The sequence below is a fragment of the Podarcis muralis genome, chromosome 7, assembly GCF_964188315.1.
Source record: "Podarcis muralis chromosome 7, rPodMur119.hap1.1, whole genome shotgun sequence".
NCBI classification, from domain to species: Eukaryota; Metazoa; Chordata; class Lepidosauria; order Squamata; family Lacertidae; genus Podarcis; species Podarcis muralis.
This window is the reverse complement of record NC_135661.1, coordinates 76,722,401-76,745,243: the sequence shown is the minus strand read 5'-3', so window position 1 is coordinate 76,745,243 and position 22,843 is coordinate 76,722,401. Positions and strand designations below refer to the sequence as shown.

The 22,843-nt window shown below is 45.4% G+C and overlaps 3 protein-coding genes across 4 annotated transcripts in view; 1 reads left to right on the top strand and 2 right to left on the bottom strand.

Annotated features, from left to right (window-relative positions):
- The window catches only part of LOC144328560 (interferon-inducible GTPase 5-like), a 71,798-nt gene that overhangs the window by 17,645 nt on the left and 31,310 nt on the right, over positions 1 to 22,843 (bottom strand). The window lies entirely within an intron of this gene.
- Positions 1 to 22,843, bottom strand: part of LOC114603433 (uncharacterized) — a 124,715-nt gene that overhangs the window by 92,360 nt on the left and 9,512 nt on the right. The window lies entirely within an intron of this gene.
- On the top strand, positions 15,399 to 19,895 carry LOC114603444 (interferon-inducible GTPase 5-like). 2 transcript variants are annotated; one of them, XM_077932552.1, is made up of 3 exons: positions 15,399 to 15,530; positions 15,719 to 15,864; positions 18,286 to 19,895. In XM_077932552.1, the coding sequence occupies exon 3, from the start codon at positions 18,302 to 18,304 to the stop codon at positions 19,457 to 19,459; it is 1,158 nt and encodes a 385-aa protein (XP_077788678.1). In that variant the 5' UTR covers positions 15,399 to 15,530; positions 15,719 to 15,864; positions 18,286 to 18,301; the 3' UTR covers positions 19,460 to 19,895. The 2 variants fall into 2 exon arrangements, with proteins under 2 accessions (XP_077788678.1, XP_077788679.1); XM_077932553.1 differs by having other exon boundaries at positions 15,402 to 15,530; positions 15,719 to 15,856.

The window sequence follows — 22,843 nt, the reverse complement described above, 5'->3', positions numbered from 1 at the left end:
GCTAATGTGTCTTGTTTGCTGCTCTTCCAAGCCATGGCTGCTCTTCTCTGAGATTTATCACACCTAAACAAGAACAGAAATATTGCAGCAATTAATACCTTCTGCATCTAACTCCTCTTTTAAAACAGCTGGATCGGTTGCCAGTTCATTTCCAGGCCCAGTTCAGACTACTCACATCAGTGTTTAACTCCATTGAGCATTCAAAGGAAACAATGTTCTGGGTAAGCACTGGAACCCCAGGAATCTCTTACCAAACAGAAATTGGGGTGCAGGCAACATTATAGTTATTACAACGTCTTAAGTAAACGGCTTTAACAAATGCTCTTGACATTCCTGTTCAGCTTCATCTGCCTCTCAGTTTTCCTGCCTAAGCTCCTGAAATGGCTGCAATGCTTTGATGAGAAGCTTTCAAACTGCATAAATTGGACTTCCTGTCCTGGTGAGGGTTTCTCCTGGAGAGAGAAACTCTGATATACAGGGGTGCCTTGGTTCCCGAACAGATTAATTGTTGAACAAATCAGCTCCTGAACTCTGCAAACCCGGAAGTAAGTGTTCCGGCTTGCGAACGTTTTTCAGAAGTTGAACGTCCGACATGGCTTCTGCTTGAGTGTAGGAGGCTCCTGCAGCCAATCGGATGCAACGCCTTGGTTTTTGAATGGTTTCGGGAATCGAACACACACCCAGAATGGATTAAGTTCAAGGACCAAGATTCCACTCACTGTATATTTGATTGTTGTCCTTTCAAGCAACCGTTCACTGCTGAATACATAGCAGGAATGGTTGAAATATGGGAAAGTGAGCAAAGAAAGAAACAGTCAGAAATAATTTGGTGGGGCTCCTTTTAGAGCTGAAAGGCAGCATAGAAATATTATTCCTTGATGGCTTCCTTGTCGACTTTTGCATTGTTACATTGATAGGCTGCATAAAGTGGAAGGGCTTTAAAGCTGTGGGGGTTTAGGGCGTCTTAGAGGAAATAGTTTCTCTTCCAGGAAAGTTCTAACATTCTGCAGGGTGCAGAGCGACGTTAGAGCAAGAAGCTGGCTTTGCAGACTGGGCAGGCAGGAAGCAGCTGGATCTGTAAAGCCAGCGGAGAAGCGGCTGCAGCAGGATCTTTTCCTATCCAGCCCACAGTGCCAGTGGTGGCAATTTTAATCTGAACTTTTAGACACAGTGTATTGCAATAAGAGTTCAGAAACTGTTTGCGCTAATAAAACTCCCAGTGGCAGAAATCACCTATCACCATGGGACTTTTGGGCTCTGAGATATGATAGCCATCTTCAGATATCTCAAGGGCTGCCATATGGAGTGTGGTGCAAACTTGCTTTGTCCTGCTTCAGATGGTCAGACCTGGACAAACAGCTTCAAGCTACAAGGAAAGAGATTCTGACTAAACACGAGGAAGAACTTTCGGAGAGCGAGAGCTCTTTGACAGTGGAACGGACTGGCTCTGGAGTATTAGTATTAATACAGTGGTACCTCGGGTGACATACGCTTCAGGTTACAGATGCTTCATGTTACAGACTCCGCTAACCCAGAAATATTACCTTGGATTAAGAACTTTTCTTCAGGAGGAGAACAGAAATTGTGCAGCGGCGGTGCAGTGGCAGCAGGAAGCCCCATTAGCTGAAGTGGTGCTTCAGGTTAAGAACAGTTTCAGGTTAAGAACAGACCTCCAGAACACATTAAGTTCTTAACCTGAGGTATACCACTGTAATATAATTTTAAAAATGGGTGTGGAAGATGAATGCAGAAGAGGTCAATTCTAGATGAACAGGAATGGAAGCGATGAAAGAAATCTGTTGAGTCAGTGGTGCTTTTATTTATAAATTATGTAATTTGTTTAAAGTCTTTGTATCATATCATCATATTCCTCCTGAGTTTTGATGAAGTGTGAGCCTCACACTGCTAGCTTTTGCTCTCTGTCATGACCCAGCACAGTCCAAGAAATGATTTACAAGAAGGAGGACCTATAGCGACTCCATTTAGCTTTTGTTTTCTCAGAAAGCAGAACTATGTGCTGGGCAGGGGAGGGGGAGAGGAAAACTTGTAAACAGCGTGTCATTTCTGCTACAATATAACAAAAACCCAAAGCTACTTTCCCCTTTCAAGGTTATGCAGGATAAAAAGTTGCAAATAATCAGCAGCAGAGCATTCAGTAAGAAATATGTGCCTGTACCAGTTTATTAGGCTTTTGTCAGAAATAAGTTCTAAGTACCTTGGTGATTTTAAACTGCATGGGGGTTTTCAGTCTCTGTTTGGGGTCTCCCATCTGAAGTATGTATGTCATTTCAAGATCAAAACCGGTGATACACTGTCATGACTGCTGATCTTCAGTACACAGATACAGCAAGGCACAGCCTATCTGTGAGTTTATGGACATTGCCAGTTCATGGACCTTGAAGGAATAGACAATGGGGAGGCATTTCCATTTTGACCTTGTAGAGAAAACATTTGGTCAGTTTAGGAATCAAAATGGTTCCAGGTTGGCCTTCCTGTGTTGATCTATGTATGTGGGGTTATGAACATTGCCATATACTTGTTTGGATTTCCTTGGGAGCCTGGCCATTCTTTTGTAATGAGAAGGCTCACACCCTTATTCAAACAGAGATTAAGACCTAATTTGTGAAGGAATAGACAATGGGGAGGCAGGCAGGAAGGACACCAAAATCTCCTCAGAGTGATCGTAGACTGACAACAAAGCCTGTGTCTTATCTGACACCCTCAGCCTTAGGGGACATCATGCAGGGCCCTCAGGCATTATCCCTTCAAGGGTTTCTACAGCCTCACACAGGGAGACTCACCTTCCCTTCCCCCAGATGGTCCTCCAGCTTCCTGCAGCCTTGGGAGCTGGAGCTCTTTCCACACACATCCCCCAACACAGTTTCCTTGCAGACCAGGCAGGCAAGTAGCATCTGCATCTGCAAAGCCAACAGAGAAGTGTCTGCAGCGGGAATCTCTTGTCCCACGCTCTGAGTGCCAGCATTGGCAATTTTAATCTGAAATCTTTTGACACCCTGTACTGCAGTAAGAGTTCAGAAACTACTGACGCTAATAAAATTCCCTATGGCAGAATGCTGCTAACACTATGGGTCATTCAGACTCTGAGATATGATCAAAAAATAAATAAACTGGTGCAATCAGGTATTGCTCAGCAACAGAGCAATAAATCCTGTCTTGCTGATTACTTATTTACCCTGCTTAATCTTGGAAAGGTTTATTCAAATCTCTCTCTCTCTCTTTTGAGAAGCAAAGCAGCTAGAAAGCTTGATCTTTATTGATCTGTTGCAACAGGGTGCTCCCCTCACTCGCAGGAAAGGCGGAGGACCCACAAAAATGCTGTGCAAGGGCTTATAAAGACTTTTGAAATTTCCATCCTCTAGATCAAGACCACCCCCAGAAACATTATGCATACATCACAGAAGGGGTATAACCTAAGACCACCCCTCAGATACACCCCATCTACATCACAGAAATTTAAATGTTGTTTTTCTCTTGTCCTTGTTTTGAAGGGAGTGGGCAGGGGGGTGCATTGACAGTTGGAAGGCAACGCCCGGAGAGCAGGAGGAGAAATGCTTCTGGAGCAAATAAGATATGCAGGCTTGACTGATAAGCGAAAGGAGTGCACTGCCAAAATGCTCTGGCAACACCCAATGAGGCCATAAGGCAAAGGGGGGAATATGATATGATACGTTACTGGTGGTGGGGTGGTTGGGAGGTGCTGCTAGGGTATAAAACTGCTTGCTTACGTGTTTTAGACCCCCCCAGCCTTTGGAAATAATTCCGCTGGTGGTCTCTGCGCAGATCACAATAAACTTTTTCTCCGAAGGAACTGAATCCCTGGTGCTTCTTTGTCACCTCTGCGTCCTGGGTAAGCGGGCAAATGGATCCCAAGTAATTAAGGCTTCAGTTTATTTCCTGTCTGGCAGGTTTCTTAGAATCATAGAATCATAGAGTTGGAAGAGACCACAAGGGCCATCGAGTCCAACCCCCTGCCAAGCAGGAAACACCATCAGAGCACTCCTGACATATGGTTGTCAAGCCTCTGCTTAAAGACCTCCAAAGACTCCACCACACTCCTTGGCAGCAAATTCCACTGTCGAACAGCTCTTACTGTCAGGAAGTTCTTCCTAATGTTTAGGTGGAATCTTCTTTCTTGTAGTTTGGAACCATTGCTCTGTGTCCGCTTCTCTGGAGCAGCAGAAAACAACCTTTCTCCCTCCTCTATGTGACATCCTTTTATATATTTGAACATGGCTATCATATCACCCCTTAACCTCCTCTTCTCCAGGCTAAACATGCCCAGCTCCCTTAGCCGTTCCTCATAAGGCATCGTTTCCAGGCCTTTGACCATTTTGGTTGCCCTCCTCTGGACACGTTCCAGTTTGTCAGTGTCCTTCTTGAGTATAGGGTGGTATATAAATTCAATCAACAACAACAACGCCAAACACCTTCCAAAATGACTCAGAGCAACAACAACAACAATTTTATTATTTGTACCCTGCCCATCTGACTGGGTTGCGCCAGGCAGCCTGGGCACCTTCCAACATATATGAAACAGCCCCTAGGAGTTGGCTGCCATGCAAGGGAGTCTCTCAAACCTGAATCTCCTGGAGCGGTGAAAGAAGGCAGCTCAAGTATACAGCCGGACAAGAGGGAAGGAAACATGGTGTCTACTGCACTAATGAGCTCACAGAAACAAGCTCTGGAAATTTGGAGTTGCCATGCTGAGAGCAGAGTTTGATGCTCAGTTACATTCGTAAAAGCAAGCAATGCAAAACACTGAGAGAGAGCTAATGTCTCTGGAGTGGCCTCTTGCAGAATACGAGGAGCTGCTCGTATCCCCCCTCCCCTAGGGAGAAAATGCAGGGGGGCACACTAGGGGGTCTCATGGGGTTTACACTTGCCCAGCATGCTTCAGAGCAGGCCCCTCCCCCTGTGACAGCCTCTGATAACCACTTTAATCACAGAGTTAGGAGTCTACATGTGTTTCCCCTCCAAATATCATATTTGAGGGGCGCCCCCTCCCAAAAAAGTTGATGGGCATTACCCTTGTCCTTGTGAGAAAGTATCAGGAACACAACTCCTGCCGGGCTTGGAGAGGGAGAGGGAGCCAAGCAGCAGAGGTAACAGGACTGTCTACTGGGGTGCCAACTTAAAATATGGGGGGAGGCAGGTAAGCCTTGCCTCACCTCATAGATCACAATATGTGGCTTACGCACCCCATTTGAATGGCAATGCCCATCACCTTGTGGGGAGAAGCCCCCCTCCAATATGTCAATACCTCGGCCCCTGGTAGCTGGTCCTATAACTGTGCGCAAGTCATTCTCATGCTCCCCAGCTCCTCTCCCTCTTTCACCCATCGCGGCTCAGCTCTGCACGCAAAAATGGTGCCCAGGCACTTCTGATTAAAGAGGCTGCTAAATCACTTTTGAGAACTGTACTTCGCTGAAGGGAATAGGGGCCAACTGTAGCAGGAACCCCCCCCACCCCAATCATTCTGCTTGTACAAACTTCACACACACACACACTCACACACTACATACGCCACATTTCTGTTATAAATTCATAGAAAATCAACCATACATCGGATTTGCACTGTTCCATTTTTATTTTACTCCATATGACAAGAACTAACAAAGGGGGGTGACTTATTCCTGGTCAGCCATAATCCCTCCACCATCTCAGCACATCTCAGCACATCTGCAGGAGCCCAGATGATCCCAGACAGAAGACAATCAAAATCACCAAGAACTTGCATATGGGAGTGGATTCAGCATGGACTGAAACAAAGGACAATGATCAGATCTTCCCTCAGGGGGCAGGAAACTGCAAACTCCCCTTTGTCTCCTGGAAGTGACTCATGGGGAGGGGGGAAAGGAGGAACCAGCCAGGTGACAAGACACTCAGGTTACCACCAACTCCTCCCTCAACCCCTCCTTTCTGTAATATATGCATGATGTTTCTGGGGGTGGGCTTGACTTAGAGGAGGGGAATTTCAAAAGTTTTTATAAGACCTGGCACACTATTTTTCTGGGTCTTTCCTCTCTCCTGCAAGTGAGGGGAACACCCTGATGCATCAGTTCAATAAAGGCCAAGCCTACAGGCTGCTGTTTTGCTCCAAGTTATCCTGGTTGGTGTCTTTGTTTTGTCCAAGGGAGCCCTCGGATTTTTCCGTTAACAGTTGGCGACCACGAAGGGACACTTGGTTCTCCTGCAGAGGTGAGGAGGGAGATAGAGGGGATCAGGCGCCACTGGGCAACCTTAGCCCAGGGATCCTTCTTCCTCTCCCTGCCTCCTCTTTGCGGGCGGTAATCAATCGTCACCAAAAGCTCAACCAGGGGAGCAAAGGCGAGGTCAAGCCGGCTAAAAGAAAAGGATCCCGGGATCTGCGGGGGACATCTTCAAACGTGAGTATGGTTTGAAGTAAAACACATTGGGAGGGGGGTTGGAGAAGCAGTGTCCCCACGACAGCCAGACTTTCCTTCTTTCATTTCTTACGTAGCCCCTCGGAGTCGGCCGGGTACGTTTAAATTCTGTCCTTTTCTACCCCGATTCTCCCCTTTCGGAAAGTGGCCAGGGAGATCGCGGAACTTTACTGTCTGGCGTTACCCCTCGGAGTCGTCTAGGAACGTCAAAACCTTTCTCTGTCTCTCCCCTCAATTTCTTACGTGGAACGTGTCCGGGGAAATTGTGGTACTTTTACTGTTTTCCGGCGTTACCCCTCGGAGTCGTCCGGGTACGTCTTAGCCTATCTGTCCTTTTCTCCCCCGTTTCCCGTCTTGGAATTGAGTCCGGGGAAGCGTGGCTCTTTTGTTTTTTCTCTGACGTCCCTCTCTCGGAGTCGTCCAGAGGCGTCCATCCAAGCATTTCTCTCTCTCTCTCTCTCTCTCTTTTCTCGTCTAATTATGCAAATGAAGCCGCCCCTCCTGCCCGGAGACCTTTGTTAGGGATGACCCGGGTACGTGAGAACGCAAGGTCGTTTGTTTCCTTTCCAAACTCTCATTTTCTGGGACCCCGATCTGGCACTGCATTGCGCAGGCGTTCAGTAGGGGACTCCAAACTTAGTCTCAAAGGCTAGGCAGGAGGCTGTCGTGGAGGGTAGAGGGGGAAATTGGGGCCCCACACTAGGATTAGTCTTGTGAACAGCGCTGAGGTAAAGGAATTCCGGGCAGAGAGACCCGTGGTTTGAGTTTCCGGGCAGAGGGACCCGTGGTTTTGAGTTTCCGGGCAGAGGGACCCGTGGTTTGTTTCAGGTTCAGGTTTGAGATTTCCAGAAATTAATTTGTGGTTTATAGATAGATAAGGAATTGTGTTAGTCAAGGGTACTTTGAGTACTGAAAGGATCTTTTATCTGCCCCCCCTTTCTTCCCCATTGTCCCTCCTCCCTTGTGTGTGTGTTTCCACTCTTTCTGTCTTTAGCGTACTTCGTTAATGAAAAAAAGCCCAATAATAACATATGAGAGAATGGGAGCTCACTAAAACACCCTAGCTGGACTCCTCCTGGCAACAAAGCTTCCATGAAGCCTTTTGCCCCAGAGAGGATTCTAATATGCCCCTCCAGCTTGTCATCTCCAATTGGGAAAAAATAAAATAAAGGGGCAAAATGGTTTTTCAAGTACAAAGTATGAGACCGTTGTAACTTTTAGTGGGTGGCTAAGCTCACCACCTGGAACCCAGGGCACAGCAGCCACCTCAGGGATCCTTCAACAAAATCAGGGTGTGAACCCATAGGGAGAGCTGAAAACATCAAATTTGTGTTGTTAAACTATGACCTAAAGCTAGAACATAAAACGAAAACTTAATGGTGCTCAGAAGGCAGTAGATATAATAACAGCCCAGCTTGAGAGCCCACGCAGTAGAGATCTTAGTTATTAAAATAATAATAATAAATGAATAAGAGATGTACTCAAGGATTTAGGAATATTCCAAGGGTTTGTATTCACATATGAAGTGTGCAAATGTTTGTTATTTGAGAAAAGCTCTAAAAAAAGAGTTTTCCTCCCAAGTGGTAAAATCCTGTATACATGCTACCTGTGTTCTGAAAGGAGGATTACCTCCCCTCCTTCCACTAGTTTAAAAGAGGAGGGTGATTTTAAGTCTAGTGGTAAATGATGTTTTGTTGTAACTTTTGAGTTTGTGAGTCTACATCCGTGTTCCAGTCTTTTGTTTCAGTATTTTGAAATGTGCTGTGAAAAAACCCTAATGTCTCTGCTGCAAAAGCCTAGTTGAGCCAACTGCTCTCTCAAGCTAAAATGCAGTGTATGTATTTCATTAAGCACATGCCTATGAAAGGATGGTGTTCTTTCTAAGAAAATTGTTATTAAATGTAGAGGCTTCCATGGCCAGCAAAATTCTATGAGTCCAGTCCAAATATCAGTCTCTATAAGACTTCCTGGCCTCTTTTCTCAGAAAATGCCCCCCCTTGTTTCATTCTATCTGTTTCAGTTTTTTCCTCCCTTCTTACTTCTGTGCCAGGTAAATTTACTCCCGAGTAAGCTTCCTTTAAAGGAAACTGCAAAGAGGGGGGAGCAATCTTTCCCAAGGTACCCTGCATCTCACTTTCCTATTCACTTTTGTGTTCCCTTTAAATCAAATCTATGGCTGTTTTAATTATTTGTGAGTGGTTATATCAATTGAATTAACTTTGCTTTATAAGAGATCCTCTCCCTATCTTAGGAAAAATGTTCACTTCAATCTTCCTTTAAAGATAATTTCTCTAAGAACTTGCATTCTTTAGTCTAAGGAAGCAAACTCACTCAAACTATCTCAAGATCTGCTAAAAGGGGTTCTGTGTAAAGTTGGGTACTTTTATTTTCCTCTTCCTTAGTACATGATAGGAGCATAGATGTTTCCTTTCCCAGTTGTAAATCTGTACTTAAATGTGTATGTCTCTTTGATAGTACAAATCCTGCTGTGAAATCTTGCTGTGAACTCTATATTTGGAGGGTTGGACTAGATGACCCCAGGGTCTCTTTCAACTCTCCCAATTTGTGGCTGTGTGGAAGGAACATGTGTCTGCAAGCATTGGAGGGTAATTCTTAAATTCTGACGTGCTGATGGAGTTGAAATTCAGCCTAGTTTTGCTCTTTAGTCTTAAAAGGTGAGAGGTGAAGCTGTGATGTTTTGAAGCACAACTGGTAATATCAAGCTGATTACAGTGTTTATCATTAGGGGGGGGGATCAGACTTCAGAGTCAATTCAAAGTTTAAGCACATACAAATACATATGGGGGCCTTGACCAATCCTGTAAATAAAGGGCAGGAAAAAATTTGTCTGCAAATGGTGAGGCTGAAATGACTGAGAATATTTAAAATAATAATAATAATATTAATAAAATCCTATGAATTCTGACTCTCTGGCCATTTTCCCCATATATAAGGGCGTGGCATTGTTCCGCGAATAGCCAGAGGGATATTAGCCCTTTCCTGTACATAAAGGAAGCAGTCCTTTGCTTGGGCTGCAACTGCTAGCTTTGGTGAATACTTGAATTGCTGAGTTTCTCCTTTTTGTTTTAAAATCTAACCCTATTTTTAAAATCTACTCCTTACCCTTTCCTTCCCTTATTCAAATGGTAATTTAGCCAAAGGATGCAACATTTTCAATAGTATAAAAGGTTTGCTGAGACATGAACTCTGCACATACACAGAGGCTAGATCAGTCAAAAAAAAAGAGAGAGAGAGAGGAAGGAGGGGGAACTGTAGGGTGGAGAGAGGAGGTTTTGAGAGCTTGCCTGCAGGGAGAAGCTTATCCAAATTTCCTTATGAAAAGAACTTGGAACCATTGGGGGAGATCATCCTTGATGTGTCTTTTGCTCCAGGGGCTAATTAAGACAAAGGGGTTGGGTACTGGACCATCAAGGGTCAAAAGGTTGCCAGGTTTCAGGTCTTGACATGCAGATTTCTTTTCACAGGTAAATATCAAAGCACTCCCACTGTGAGTTCCCCCTCTCTTGAGTAGTTTGCCTCCCCAATGGGATTTAAATTTTATAACACTCCCACTGTGAGTTCCTCTCTTGAGTAGTTTGCCTCCCCAATGGGATTTAAATTTTATAACAGTTTTTTTGTGTGTGTGTGTGTATGCCTATGCATTTTAGGAACAGCATTTCCTGACAGACTTCTCACATGAAATAATTTCCCCCTTTTAACAGGATATGTGAACCCCATTAACAAAGTGTTTGTCCCTTCTTTTCTCCCACAGCACAAATGATAATGATTTAAATACTCTATAAAAGTAATTGCATTTGTATTTCTTTTGTCTTTCTTCCCTTAAAGCCAAACAGTCACTTTCTTTCTGTTCAGCAAAACAAGTCTGAATCCCTGCTATATTAGTTGATTTTCCTCTATCTCTGACACTTTTTTAGGTTACAAATAATCTGTTTTTCATTTATTAATCAGTTTTTCATTGGGTTGTTAGAATGCCAAAACAAGTTACTTCAGGTGACTTCAGGTTAAAAAAACAAAAACAAAAACAAAAAACAAAAACAAATTGTGTGTCTTAGCATTTATTTATTTTTGGTTCCTCATAGGTCATTGTGTGTGTGTTTTACTTTGGGGACATGTCCATTACATGTTGAAAGTCATTTTCATCAAGTTCTACTTATCAGATAGCACATGCTGAATTTGAAGCCTTTTTCCATTGTTTTCCCATTTTTTTAGTCCAGTAGAAATCTGTGGTTTTGATAAAATCTTTGTATTATTTAATAATAATTATTTTCTGAATCTGATGTCTTTGTGTCAAGTTCGTTTTCATCTGAATGGTAATCTAATTTTTTGCTTTCTTTTTATTTTTTAAACTTTCTTGTATTTTTTTTACAGTTCTCTTTCTCTACACGTGGAGTAATTTTTTATTTAATAATATGGAGAAGAAAAAAACTAAATGAAGGAATGCAAACAAACTTAGCAGATAATAACAGTAATTATATGGAAATGTGATAATAATATTAAAATGAGTAAAATGCTTAACATGCTAAGATTTTATTATTTGCAGCTAATAACTCAAGGAGATTTTCTTGGGGAGGGGGCTTTTGCCCCTTCTTTTCTAACTCTTGTCTTTTAAGTCTCCAAAACCCTGCCCCTTACAGGATATCACTTCTACAGATGTGCTACTACAGATCCGATGAAAAGCTTCGCCACCACAAGACTATTACCTGCAGCAGCAACGACAGACGCCAAAGTTCTCAAAGTGGCCACAGCAATTTCTTTCAAAGGGGAAGTGGGGCTGACAAAGGGGGGAGGAGTTGAATTGCAAGGACATTTTCTCACTTTTGAAACTCAAGCCTCTGTGCTCCAGGATTCAAAAGATACATACGTAAAAGATCACAATTGTGTCAAGATATGCAACTGATATTTAATTAGTTTGTTTTGTATTATGTGTTATTATGTAGGAATGTTGAAATGTGTCTGACAGTGTGATTTCCACAAAGGGGGGGGGGCTATTTTTGGGCCTATTTTTCTGTATAATTGTTTTTATGTTTAATGTCTTATTCCTTACAACCCAGTGGAGGATTCTCATACATTTTATGCCTTTTAAGAGACCAGGCTATTATGTAGTCCAATGTTTAGAATTAGATAAATTTATAACCATATTTCGTTGTTCCACCTGGCGCTATGCCAACTTTCCCTACCCATTTTAAAAAAATGTGCTAAAACTCACTTTACCAAGGAGAAGCTTCTAAGATACATGAAGGTGGATATGCTTTGGTTTAGCAGGAATGATCCCTTATAGAGTTAAATTGACTTATTTGGACAAATGCCCTCTAAGAATGGTTTTGTTTTAACAGATTGGTTTGAGAAGTTGGGAACCATGGGGCAAGATAAATTCAAATTGGACTCAGTTTGAATTGGGCAAGTGTATCCAGGCTGCAATTAGCTTTTGGTCCTTTAAGTGCAAGTGAGCAACTTCCCATGAGTGCAAGACCACAGCCTATGATAAAAAATCCCATAGACTGGCCAAGGCGGAGACATTTCCCTCAGGATGTGCCCAAACCTGTGCCAGCTGTGGTGAGTGCCAGACAACACGGTTAATATGAAAGCCCTAAGTGGATTCACCAGGGATTGCCACTGCTGTGACACCATGCTGGTGTGAGACCATAGAAGAGCTACCTTGACACCTGAGAACACAAAAATGGCGGGGGACAAAGCAAACTGCATTTTTCAGTCATTAGTGGACCTTCCTGCTAAATGTAAAGCATACGCCGCTATTGAGAAAATATCTCTTCCAAGGTACTAGAATGCCACAAGTAACTGAGCAACAAAATATTAATTTTACATGATATCCTATGTCTAACTATGTGCACTGTCACACCATTATATTTCTATGCAAATATCCTTAAGAAGCATGACATCCAAGTCCCTTTCACGTTCACATGGACACACGGAGAATAGCAGGTTAATATTTACCACCTTAAATTGTGCGGAGAAAAGGATTGCAAAGTAGCCACCTTTGCAATCTTATCTCCGAAGGGGGGAACTGTAGCAGGAACCCCCCCACCCCAATCATTCTGCTTGTACAAACTTCACACACACACACACTCACACACTACATACGCCACATTTCTGTTATAAATTCATAGAAAATCAACCATACATCGGATTTGCACTGTTCCATTTTTATTTTACTCCATATGACAAGAACTAACAAAGGGGGGTGACTTATTCCTGGTCAGCCATAATCCCTCCACCATCTCAGCACATCTCAGCACATCTGCAGGAGCCCTGCCCAGATGATCCCAGACAGAAGACAATCAAAATCACCAAGAACTTGCATATGGGAGTGGATTCAGCATGGACTGAAACAAAGGACAATGATCAGATCTTCCCTCAGGGGGCAGGAAACTGCAAACTCCCCTTTGTCTCCTGGAAGTGACTCATGGGGAGGGGGGAAAGGAGGAACCAGCCAGGTGACAAGACACTCAGGTTACCACCAACTCCTCCCTCAACCCCTCCTTTCTGTAATATATGCATGATGTTTCTGGGGGTGGGCTTGACTTAGAGGAGGGGAATTTCAAAAGTTTTTATAAGACCTGGCACACTATTTTTCTGGGTCTTTCCTCTCTCCTGCAAGTGAGGGGAACACCCTGATGCATCAGTTCAATAAAGGCCAAGCCTACAGGCTGCTGTTTTGCTCCAAGTTATCCTGGTTGGTGTCTTTGTTTTGTCCAAGGGAGCCCTCGGATTTTTCCGTTAACACTCCTAACAACTCTCAGCACCTTTAACTAACTACCATACCTAGAATTCTTTGGGGAAAGCCATAACTGTGCTATCCTAGGCATAGGGCTCCTGCTTTTACCCCACACCACCCCAAATCCCTGTGGGGTTTCTTCAGTTTTTCTGTCCTTTGGAGCCAGCCATGTGGGTATCACACTGCATCAAAACTCAGGCGAAATGGGATGACATGATACAAAGACTCCAAAAAAATTCAATCTTTTGACTGTTGGGGAAAACTTCCTTTGCATTTTCCTCCTCTGCTTTCAGGCTGGAGAAATTTCTGCATCCTTTTGCTCTCTGCCATGACCCAGCACAGTCCAAGAAATTATTTACACGGAGGAGGAAGTAGGCCGACCTCATTTAGGTTTCCTTTTCTCAAAAATCACCTGTTTGAGGAGAACTGTGTGCTGGTCAAGGGTGGGGGAGAGGAAAACTTGGAAACAGGATGTAATTTTTGCTCCAAGATAACAAAAAGCTGCAGCTCCCTTCCCCTTCCTAAGATTAAGCAGGATAGATAAATAATCAGCAACAAAGTCGGAGGGTGGGGGTGGCGAAGAGCTCCAGCTCCCCAGGCTGCAGGAAGCTGGAGGACCAGCTGGGGGAAGGGAAGGCGAGTCTCCCTGTGTGAGGCTGCAGAAACCCTTGAAGGAACCTGTGCCCGGTGCCCCCCTGTATTATGTCCCCTAAGGCTGAGGGTGTCAGATAAGACACAGGCTTTGCTGTCAGTCTAGGATCACTCTGAGGACAGTTTGGTGTCCTTCCTGCCTGCCTGGTTTGCAAAGCCAGCTCGTCATGCAAGCTCTAAAGCCTGCAGAATATTAGAAGTTTTCTAAAAAATAAACTATTTCTTCCTCATGTGCAATTTTGTAATTTGAAGCCAATTGAAACCCTACCCTCCGGAGCAGAAGAAAACAAGCTTATTCTCTCTTCTGTGTGAGATATTTGAAGATGGCTATCGTATCTCCTCTCAAACTCCTCTTTTCCAAGCTAAACTTACCCAGCTCCTTCTACTGTTCCTCATAAGACTTGGTTTCCAAAGCTTTGATTGGTCGCCCTCCTCTGTACAAGTTCCAGCTTGTCAAAATCCTTCTTCTGAAGGATATGAGGAGCTTCCAGCTTCAACATCACTGTCTGCATCATGTTTCTCCTCACCCAAGCAAATGACTTGCACACCTTCCCAGCTGGGAGCAACTTTCCAGAGCAGATTTTAGAGGAGATGTGGGGGAGGTGAGATGAAGAAGAGGACAGGGACTCCTGCCCCATTAACATTTGTGTAGAAGGGGGAATGGCAGCAAGTATTTCCTTCAGCATAGGGATAGATCTGCGGGAAGTGGGCAAATTTATTATTTTCAGTTTCTCTCAGCTTCTCATTTTTCCAATACTTAAGTTCAGCTCTTCCCATCTCCATATCAGCTGGCTGTTTCCTTTTTTAAAAGGTTCTCATGAAAATTCATCAGGACTTCTTTGATTATGATTATTATCTTCCCCAAAAGGCAGTGTACAAAATGCAATGAACACAGCTGAAAAGCAGTTAAAAACAGTACAGAAAAAAAGTAAATATGTTTCCAAACAATGCTAAATAGACACTCATGGCAGCAACCTATTCATCCACCTGGGAAAAATTGTCAGAATGAAACATCTTCAGTTGTTTCCAGAAATTGCAGGTAGTGGGCTCCTGTTGCATCTCTGCAGGAATGCTATTCCACAGAACAGGGGAAGCCACACTCAAAGCCCTGCTCTGAATTACAGAAGATCTACCCAAATATCAGGAGTGAGGGGCAGATTTTATCCTGCCTGCATGACTGTCCTCATTTGCACTGGTTAATAGGGGCCAGAGAGTACACAAAGCTTTGTTACCAGCAATGTTAGATACCACCTTGGCTGTAATGGGTTTTTAAAGCAATAAATACATCATAGTACAAATGTTGCCATTGTTACATCAACGAGATCATGAGCTGCAGGCATCCACGCTATGAATGAAGCATTGTGAAACAACACTGTTTATTTCACAGCGTTTATGTCCTGCTTAATTGCAATAAACCTCAAAGCAGCTGAAACAAGTGATAGGACCCGTCCTGCTTCTTTGCTGGTGCCAAAACATTTCGCGCCGCTCCTGAAATTTCTACCGTCCTTTGCAAAGACTCCAATCTACACTGCAGTAGGAGAAGAGCTGGACTCTGGGAAGTCACAGAATCATAGAATTGCAGATCTGGAAGGGACCCCAAGGGTCATCTAGATCCACCCCCTGAAATCAGGGCCATGTGGGGCTTAAATGCAGAAAACGCGGGAGCTGCTGAGACTGGCACAGAGGCAACTACCGCAGAGGTAAAGGATTAACCATCTCGGATGCTTCAAGTTTCACGAGTGAGCCTTGGGGACCTTCCCTTTTAAAGGCAGCTGCACTGCTGTCAATCAGGCTGCTTGGAGCTCCCTCTAGCGGGGAATGCGGCTCTGGCTAGGCGTTGCAATCTCGTCCTCGCTCCTATTTTCGCTTTCTTCTTTGCTTTTTTTAGTGCGACGACCGGGAGGGAGAGGGAATAAAAGCGAGAGCGAGGAAGAGAGTTGGACGGAGAAAAGCCTAAGAGACCAGCAAGCAAAGCCTCCGAAGAGGGAACTGAGCTTTACTGCAAAAAAATTCGGACTGGCAGCAGGTAAGGAGGTGAGCATTTCTCCTGGGGCTCTGATGGTTTCCGTGTTTTTTGTTTTTTTTTCTGAGCGTGTTTGCGTTAAAGGAGACTCTGAGCTCATAACTAGGCGGGGGGGGGGGCAGAATCGTTTATTTTTACTCATATGAATAATGATGTTGGAGAAGGCTGCCCTTCTTCCCCGCTGCAAAGGGAATAAATAACATGCCATCACCAGGGAGCAAGCAGAGCTGGTGCTACTCTAAGAGTTGTAAGTAACTGCTCTGAAATCAACGCGGGTCTCCCTTTCCAGCGGTGACGCGTGTTCATTCGACACCCCCCTCTGCAGCTGCTACGAGGCTGCCCTCCTGCTCCTCTCGCCTCCTGCCCCTGTCAGAACCGTCCAGATTGCGCCCCCTAGCCACGGAAAAAGTAGCTCTTCTTTCCCTCTCTCCTCCAACCCCCCTTCCTCCCATTCAATTCCTCACGCACTTCCCCTTGTAATGAACTCTTTCACAGAAAATCCAGTATTAAATTTATCTTGATAAAACGTTTCAGGAAAGAAAATGACATTTTGATTTGATAGGTTTTCTTTAATGTAATTCAGGTGTAAAACAATACACAGACATACAAACCATATCATACTGATTTGTTCCACAATGATAACTTTCTGATAACCTCCCTTGTCTCCCCAACCTGGCGATCCCAGATCTCTCCACTGGTGCACACAGCCCTCCTTTCCATGCTGCTCTTCATCTGCCTACCCAACATACACCTGGAACAGGGAGGGAGAGAGAGAGGGAGAGGGAGACCTCGTTCATTAGCCCCTCCCGCTCATTTCCTGACTCCTCCCTCACCTTGGATGCCAGGATCAGAAGGAAAAGAACTCCCATCCCACTCTCTCCCTCCCTGAAGGGAAGATGGGAGGGAGTGGGGGTAAGAAATGACGAGAAGCCGGATCCTGCTCTGCACTTCGCCCCCCCTGTTTGTTTAGAAGGTTTTTTACCCCCTCACTTTCCTCATGCAACTCCCCCCCCCTTTCCTCCCTCAGCAACACCAGCACAAAATCTCAGCAGCCCTCCAGGTGACTTCTTCGGAGGGGGGGGAGAGAGAAGGGGGGGAAATAAAGGTTTGTTGAAGGGTCAGGAGGTGAGGAATTTGTTTCTGGTCCTTCAACAGGTTGGGGAGAAGGAGGGGGGAGGCTGTCCCGAATCTGAGAACAGAAACAATTCCTTTGGAAAGCTGGTAATGTGCACATTGGGGGAGGGAGGGAAGTGGGTGGGGGAATTCAGACACATTAGGCATGTGAGGTTATTAATTACTTAAATCAGTGGTTTTCAACCAGGGTGCCTTGGGGTGCCTTGAATGCTGGTCAGGGGTGCCGTGGGCAACACTGGCCTCCATCCCTCTTTCATTCCCTTCCTCCTCTGATGCCCTCTGTTGTCTCTGCCTCCAAAACTCTTGCACATCTGTTTGTTGCAGCAGCCCTGGCTACAAGATCCCCAGGCGAAAGGTGCCTCTGGAGCTGGCCAGGGGGTGCTGGTTGCCAGGAGCTGAAAGGGGCCTCAGAGTAAGCAGGCAAGTGGGCGAGGGAGCCCAGCCAGCCAGACCACCAGCCCTTGCTGCTGAGAAGGCACAGACAAGTCCCAGGCCCCCGTGGGGCAGTGTGAGGAGGCGCCTCTCTTGAGGGCAGGGGGGTGGCAGCTCAGAGACTACAGGTAGGAGCAGTGGCTGCCAGAAGACTCCCAAGGAGAAGGGAGAGGAGAGGAGGCTGAGGGAAGACTTCACAAGGGGGGGGGGGGTTGTTTGAAAAAGGGTGAGAGGCTGCCAGCTCTGCGGGAAAGGGGTAACATAACTGGGCTCCTGAGCCCCACTGGAGTGCCGCAGAAAGGAGGTCAAAGGAGCTGTGGACTCAAAAAGGTAGAAAACCTCTGACTTAAATGGCAAGCAGGGGCAGAATTTACATACAGTATCTAAAGGTAGGATGTGCTCTTAAAACATACGGTACTTAAATAAAACTGCCCCAACCCCTTCTTCTTTTTGACCAGACCCTCCTCTTCTGCTCCTTAAGGCTGGTAACACTTTCTTGCATCTTTCTAAAAACATGTAAGGTCATCATCTATGTAATGGGCACAGCCTCCCTCCCCAACCTGAAAAAAATAGAAACAAATCAACAATCAGGAAGTGCAGTTTCTTAAAATGTTGAGAATCCCCTTCCTCATATCCCTCTCTATATTCAGGGCTCTTGGGCTCTGCTCCTGTGTCCTGGGCTGGCTGGATGCAGAGGAGTGGGGGGAGGCACCAGCTGGGGAACCCCCAAGGGAACCCCCAGGGGAAGAATGATGGCAAATGATAATAATATTGCAGACACTGGAAATTTTACGGAGAGCATGCCACTAATGAATGCTTCTAGTTATGCCAGTCGCTTAACATTTCCCTGCTTCCTTTCTCTGCAGCGCACCAAGATCCACAATGGTGGAAGACTTCGAGGTAGCCATCTCTCAGGGCCAATTGGCAGGCGCTGTGTCGCATGTGGTGGCAAAACCACTGCCCTTTTTCAACAGCACTCCGCTCCACATTGCCGTAGTAGGAGAGCCCGGCTCCGGGAAGTCCTCCTTCATCAATGCCATCCTGGGTCTTCGTGCCAATGACCCTCGTGCCGCTGCGACTGGCATACAGATGACGACTGTGCAAGTCAAGGATTACCCACACCCGACACTTCCGCAAGTGATCCTTTGGGACCACCCCGGAAGGGGAACACCAACCTTTGGAGAGGACAAATTTGAGAAGAAGGTTGATTTGAATCACTTTGATTTCTTTGTCATCATCGGCTCCCAGCGCTTCCGCTCCACCCATTCTGACCTGGTCCGTGAGATCCAAGATATGGGCAAGAGCTTCTACTTTGTGCGCACCAAAGCAGACCTGGACCTGTTGGCCGCCAAGAGGCAACGGCCATCTGACTACAGTGAGAAGAAGGTCCTCTTGCACATCCAGGAGGACTGCAAAGAGTGCTTGGTAAGAGAAGGAGTGAGGGCCCCACAAGTCTTCATCGTCTCCAACTGGGAAGCCGACCGCTTTGACTTTCCCCTCCTGCAGGAAACGCTGAAGAACGATCTCTTGCGGCTGAAGAGGCAAGCCTTTCTGCTCCGCTTCCCTAGCATCTGCCTGCCTATCTTAGAGAAAAAGAAAACCACTGTGAAGGAGAAGATTTGGACCAAAGGGCTTGTTTTGCTGGTCGCTCTTGGAAGCCCAGTTCCCTTCCTTCTCCCCATATTTCTGTTTAGTAAGTTCCGCTCCTGGTGCTTCCTGGACTTTGGCCTGGATGATCAATCCCTTGCAGCTCTGGCCCAGCGTGTTGGAAAGACAAGCACAGCCCTTAAAGCAGCAATGCAGTCCCTGGGAATCTTCTCTGCCATTTTATGGGTGCTGCCAGACTTGGTGGGACTCTCAGTGATGGCTTATGAATATCACCGCTGGGAGTGTTTCCCCATCTTTGGCTTTCTTCTGTCCGTTGGGATTTCGCTTCTTCGCACCTACTTCATGCTGCAGAAATGCATATCGGGTGCTGCTGATGACACCCAGAGGGTTCTGGGCAAAGCTCTTGAGGCAGAGGGGGAAAAGTCCATTTAGCAGCAAACAGATGCACCATGATGACTAAGTGCTTGATATATAGTATCTCTTTATATATAGCATTCTCTCTCTCTCTCTCTCTCTCTCTCTCTATATATATATATATATATATATATGCTGCATTTGCTTTTTTTTTAGGAACAAGAGTTAGCTCTGTATCACAAGTCCCATGCAACATCTATTTCAGAATGTTCTTTCCCTCAGACACACTCGAACTGAAGGAGTTCAAACAGCTAGACAGGAGCCTCCACATTTGTGAAATAGAAAGTTGAGGTAATTTTAGTCTGTTCTAGTATTTTAACTCTTGCATATCTTAAAGCACGACTGTAATTGTTTCCTGGCTTTATTGTTTTATGTCTTTGCAAACCGCTTTGAGGTTTTGTTAGAATCAAGTGCTGTATAAGTTTTCATGAAATAAACTAATTGGTTAATTTAATCTCCTGGCCACCCTTACTAATCAGCTTTCAGTTTTCCATGAAAGTCTCATAAATGAGAAATATTGTGAATTATCTAGACACACACCCCTCCTTCTTTGGCGGCCACTCGTAGCTGAGTACGGTTGTCTTCCATAAACATGATTTTACCAGTGAGTCCATAAGTGACTGTGGAGGCCAGTTCTGGATCCACACGTCCTTCCACAGTGGGGACACTGGTTTGCGGGCAGGTGTTGATCATGGTGTGGATTTGCCAAGCATGCCTTCCTCTTAGCAAGTTTCTCCTTTGCGTCCTGAGTTTGAGTGTCTTCAAAGCCCATGGCATCTTTGGTAAAGGCTATTCTCCAACTGGTGCGCTCGCAGACCAGTGTTTCCCAGTTGTCAGTGTTTATACTACATTTTTTTAGATTTGCCTTGAGACAACATGTCACCGATACAATAATAATGCATGGGGGGGGTGTTTATAGTGGGCCATCCAGATACCATTCCACTCTATTAAGAGTTTTGCAACACTTCCCCAATGTCACTCGGTTATTATTGCCATCTGGAAGGTCACTCTTGCTCTGTAGTGTGACAAAAGTGGGCAACACACACACACCCATGAACATTTGTGCTATGAAAAAGTTGCAGGGCTTTAGCAGGAAACTATGGAGTCCATGCCTAATGCAAACGAAGCAGAATGACCATCCCAAAACATTTGCAGATGCAAAGGGTATTGAAAGTGGGATCACGTATAATCACCCCAATATGAGCTCAGATATGAATGCTCAATAAAAAGGACATCTGGAAGATCCCTACAGCCTTCCTCAAACTGATGCCTTCCAGATGTTTTGGGCTTCATTGGCCATGCTGGCTAGAGCCAAAACCTCTGAAGCATTACCTGCTTTGGGAAGGCTGAGGTGAAATACTACTATCCCGTGGGATTAGGACAGAAACCACCCCTCCCACAATTTACCACTCTATTTGTGGTTGACAATGGGGAGTTTCAACCATTTGTTTCATTGTGGGGGGTCAAAATGATGCAACCTGTTTCAGTGAGGGAAAGGCATTTCATGTGGCATTCACAGTATGGATTGCTCCCTTAACTCTTCAGCCCTGGCCTTCACACAAATTCATTTCGGTCTGGATAGATCAGGCCCATAGATCAATGTTAACGCTACCCCCAGCATGAGGAAATTTGAAGGACTGGCTGCTTGAGTTCTGTCACAAGGTGTTGCCATTTTCTTGGCCTAGTCCAACAGGGCCAGCTCTGTTAGCCAGTGTGAAGCAGCTGCCTCAGGTTGCAGGTGCTGAGGGTGTGCGTATTGGGGGAAGCTCAGTGGTGGTGGCTATCCCTCACCATTCCTCTTGAGGATTCCTGCTAGCCAGTCTCCTCTTTTAAGATGCCATGAGACCCTTTGCATACCCTTCAACATTTCTCCGGTGAAAATAGGGACGTCCCATTCCATGATGATAGTTTTACTATTTATAACCCCACACATTTTACTGGGTTGCCCCAGCCACCCTGGGCAGCTACCAACAAGTATAAAAATAATTTTTAAAATTAAACATTTTAAAATAACTTCCCTATACAGGATTGCCTTCTGACGGCTAAGGGGTCAAATAACTCCATACCCTCCAACGAAAATAATAATAATAATAAATTATTTATTTATACCCCGCCCTCCCCAGCCAAGGCCGGGCTCAGGGCGGCTAACAACCAATAATTAAAACAAGTTGAATGGATACTACTTAAAAACAAGATTAAAATACAACATTAAAACATTAAAATGCAGCCTCATGACAGGAGGAAAAAGGAAAAAAGAAAGAGGGGGAGGGAATCAAATTGACTCCAAGCCAAAGGCCAGGCAGAACAACTCTCTCTTAGGGAAATCCTAAGGAAAAGCGGGACGTTCCAGGATCAAATCAGAAACTGAGCTGGATCCTCTAAATCAGGGACGTCCCTGGAAAATAGGGACACTTGGAAGGTCTGCCTTTGCTGTTTTTGCTTCAACAAACCAACATGGCTACCCCTTTGGAAACAGCCTGCCTAAGTCCCCTAAGGCCATTTCCCTCACGTGAGGAGATGACAGGGCTCCATTGCCCGTGTTCTGAAGTCATTCAGTGGCCGATCCAGTTGCTTTCTGTGAGGAGACTCAGAACTTATAGGGTTAAGCAGCTCAGAGTGCGCATCCTGCTCACTGGGGGGAGGTTCCGCATCCCGGAATCTGTTCTTTGTTCTGTCTGGCTTCCGGTTTTGATGGGACACATGCCGGCTCCCATATTTGCTGATTTATTACTTGCTGTAAATAAAGCTGCTTGGATTAGAAAAGCCACATACGGACTCTTTTGTGCATGACTGCACACAGAGACACGCTGTGCTTTACTCTGCTATCGTCCGGCAAGCTGAGACGCAGTGGAAGCGCGCCGGACACCCCCCTTCCTGGCAGTTGCCTGCATTATCTGACACCTTCTGCCCATGGAATGGAGGGAGGGGCAGCGGCCATCTTGTCCTTCACCTCAGGCAACAAAACCTTGGGTTGATTTTCCTCAGAGAATAGATGTTGGGGACTGTGAATGTGGTGGAGACAGGGGGCCAGGAGGCTGACACAGGAAAGGGAGCCACTGGTTTATGGGGCTGGGAGCCAGACCAGAAGGAGGAGGAGGAAGAAGAAGAAGAAGAGTTAGGGCAGGATGAGGTGGATGAAGAAGAAACTGTTCAGGCAAGGGATGGGCCAGTTGACTCCCCGCCTTCCCCTGCTCCGCCATCTTCTAGAACCAGGAGGGGCTTGAAGAGGAATGAGCAGCAGCGGCTTCTGTGCAGAAGAAGTCGCCCTGTGGGAGCTGCTGTCAGTGTTTCTCTTGCCAATAAAGTGTCAACCACCAGCCATGCATCTTCCTGAGCTGCTGCAGTGGGCCATGACCATTATGTTCCAGTGTGTTTTAACTAAAAAAGCAAAACCACACATGC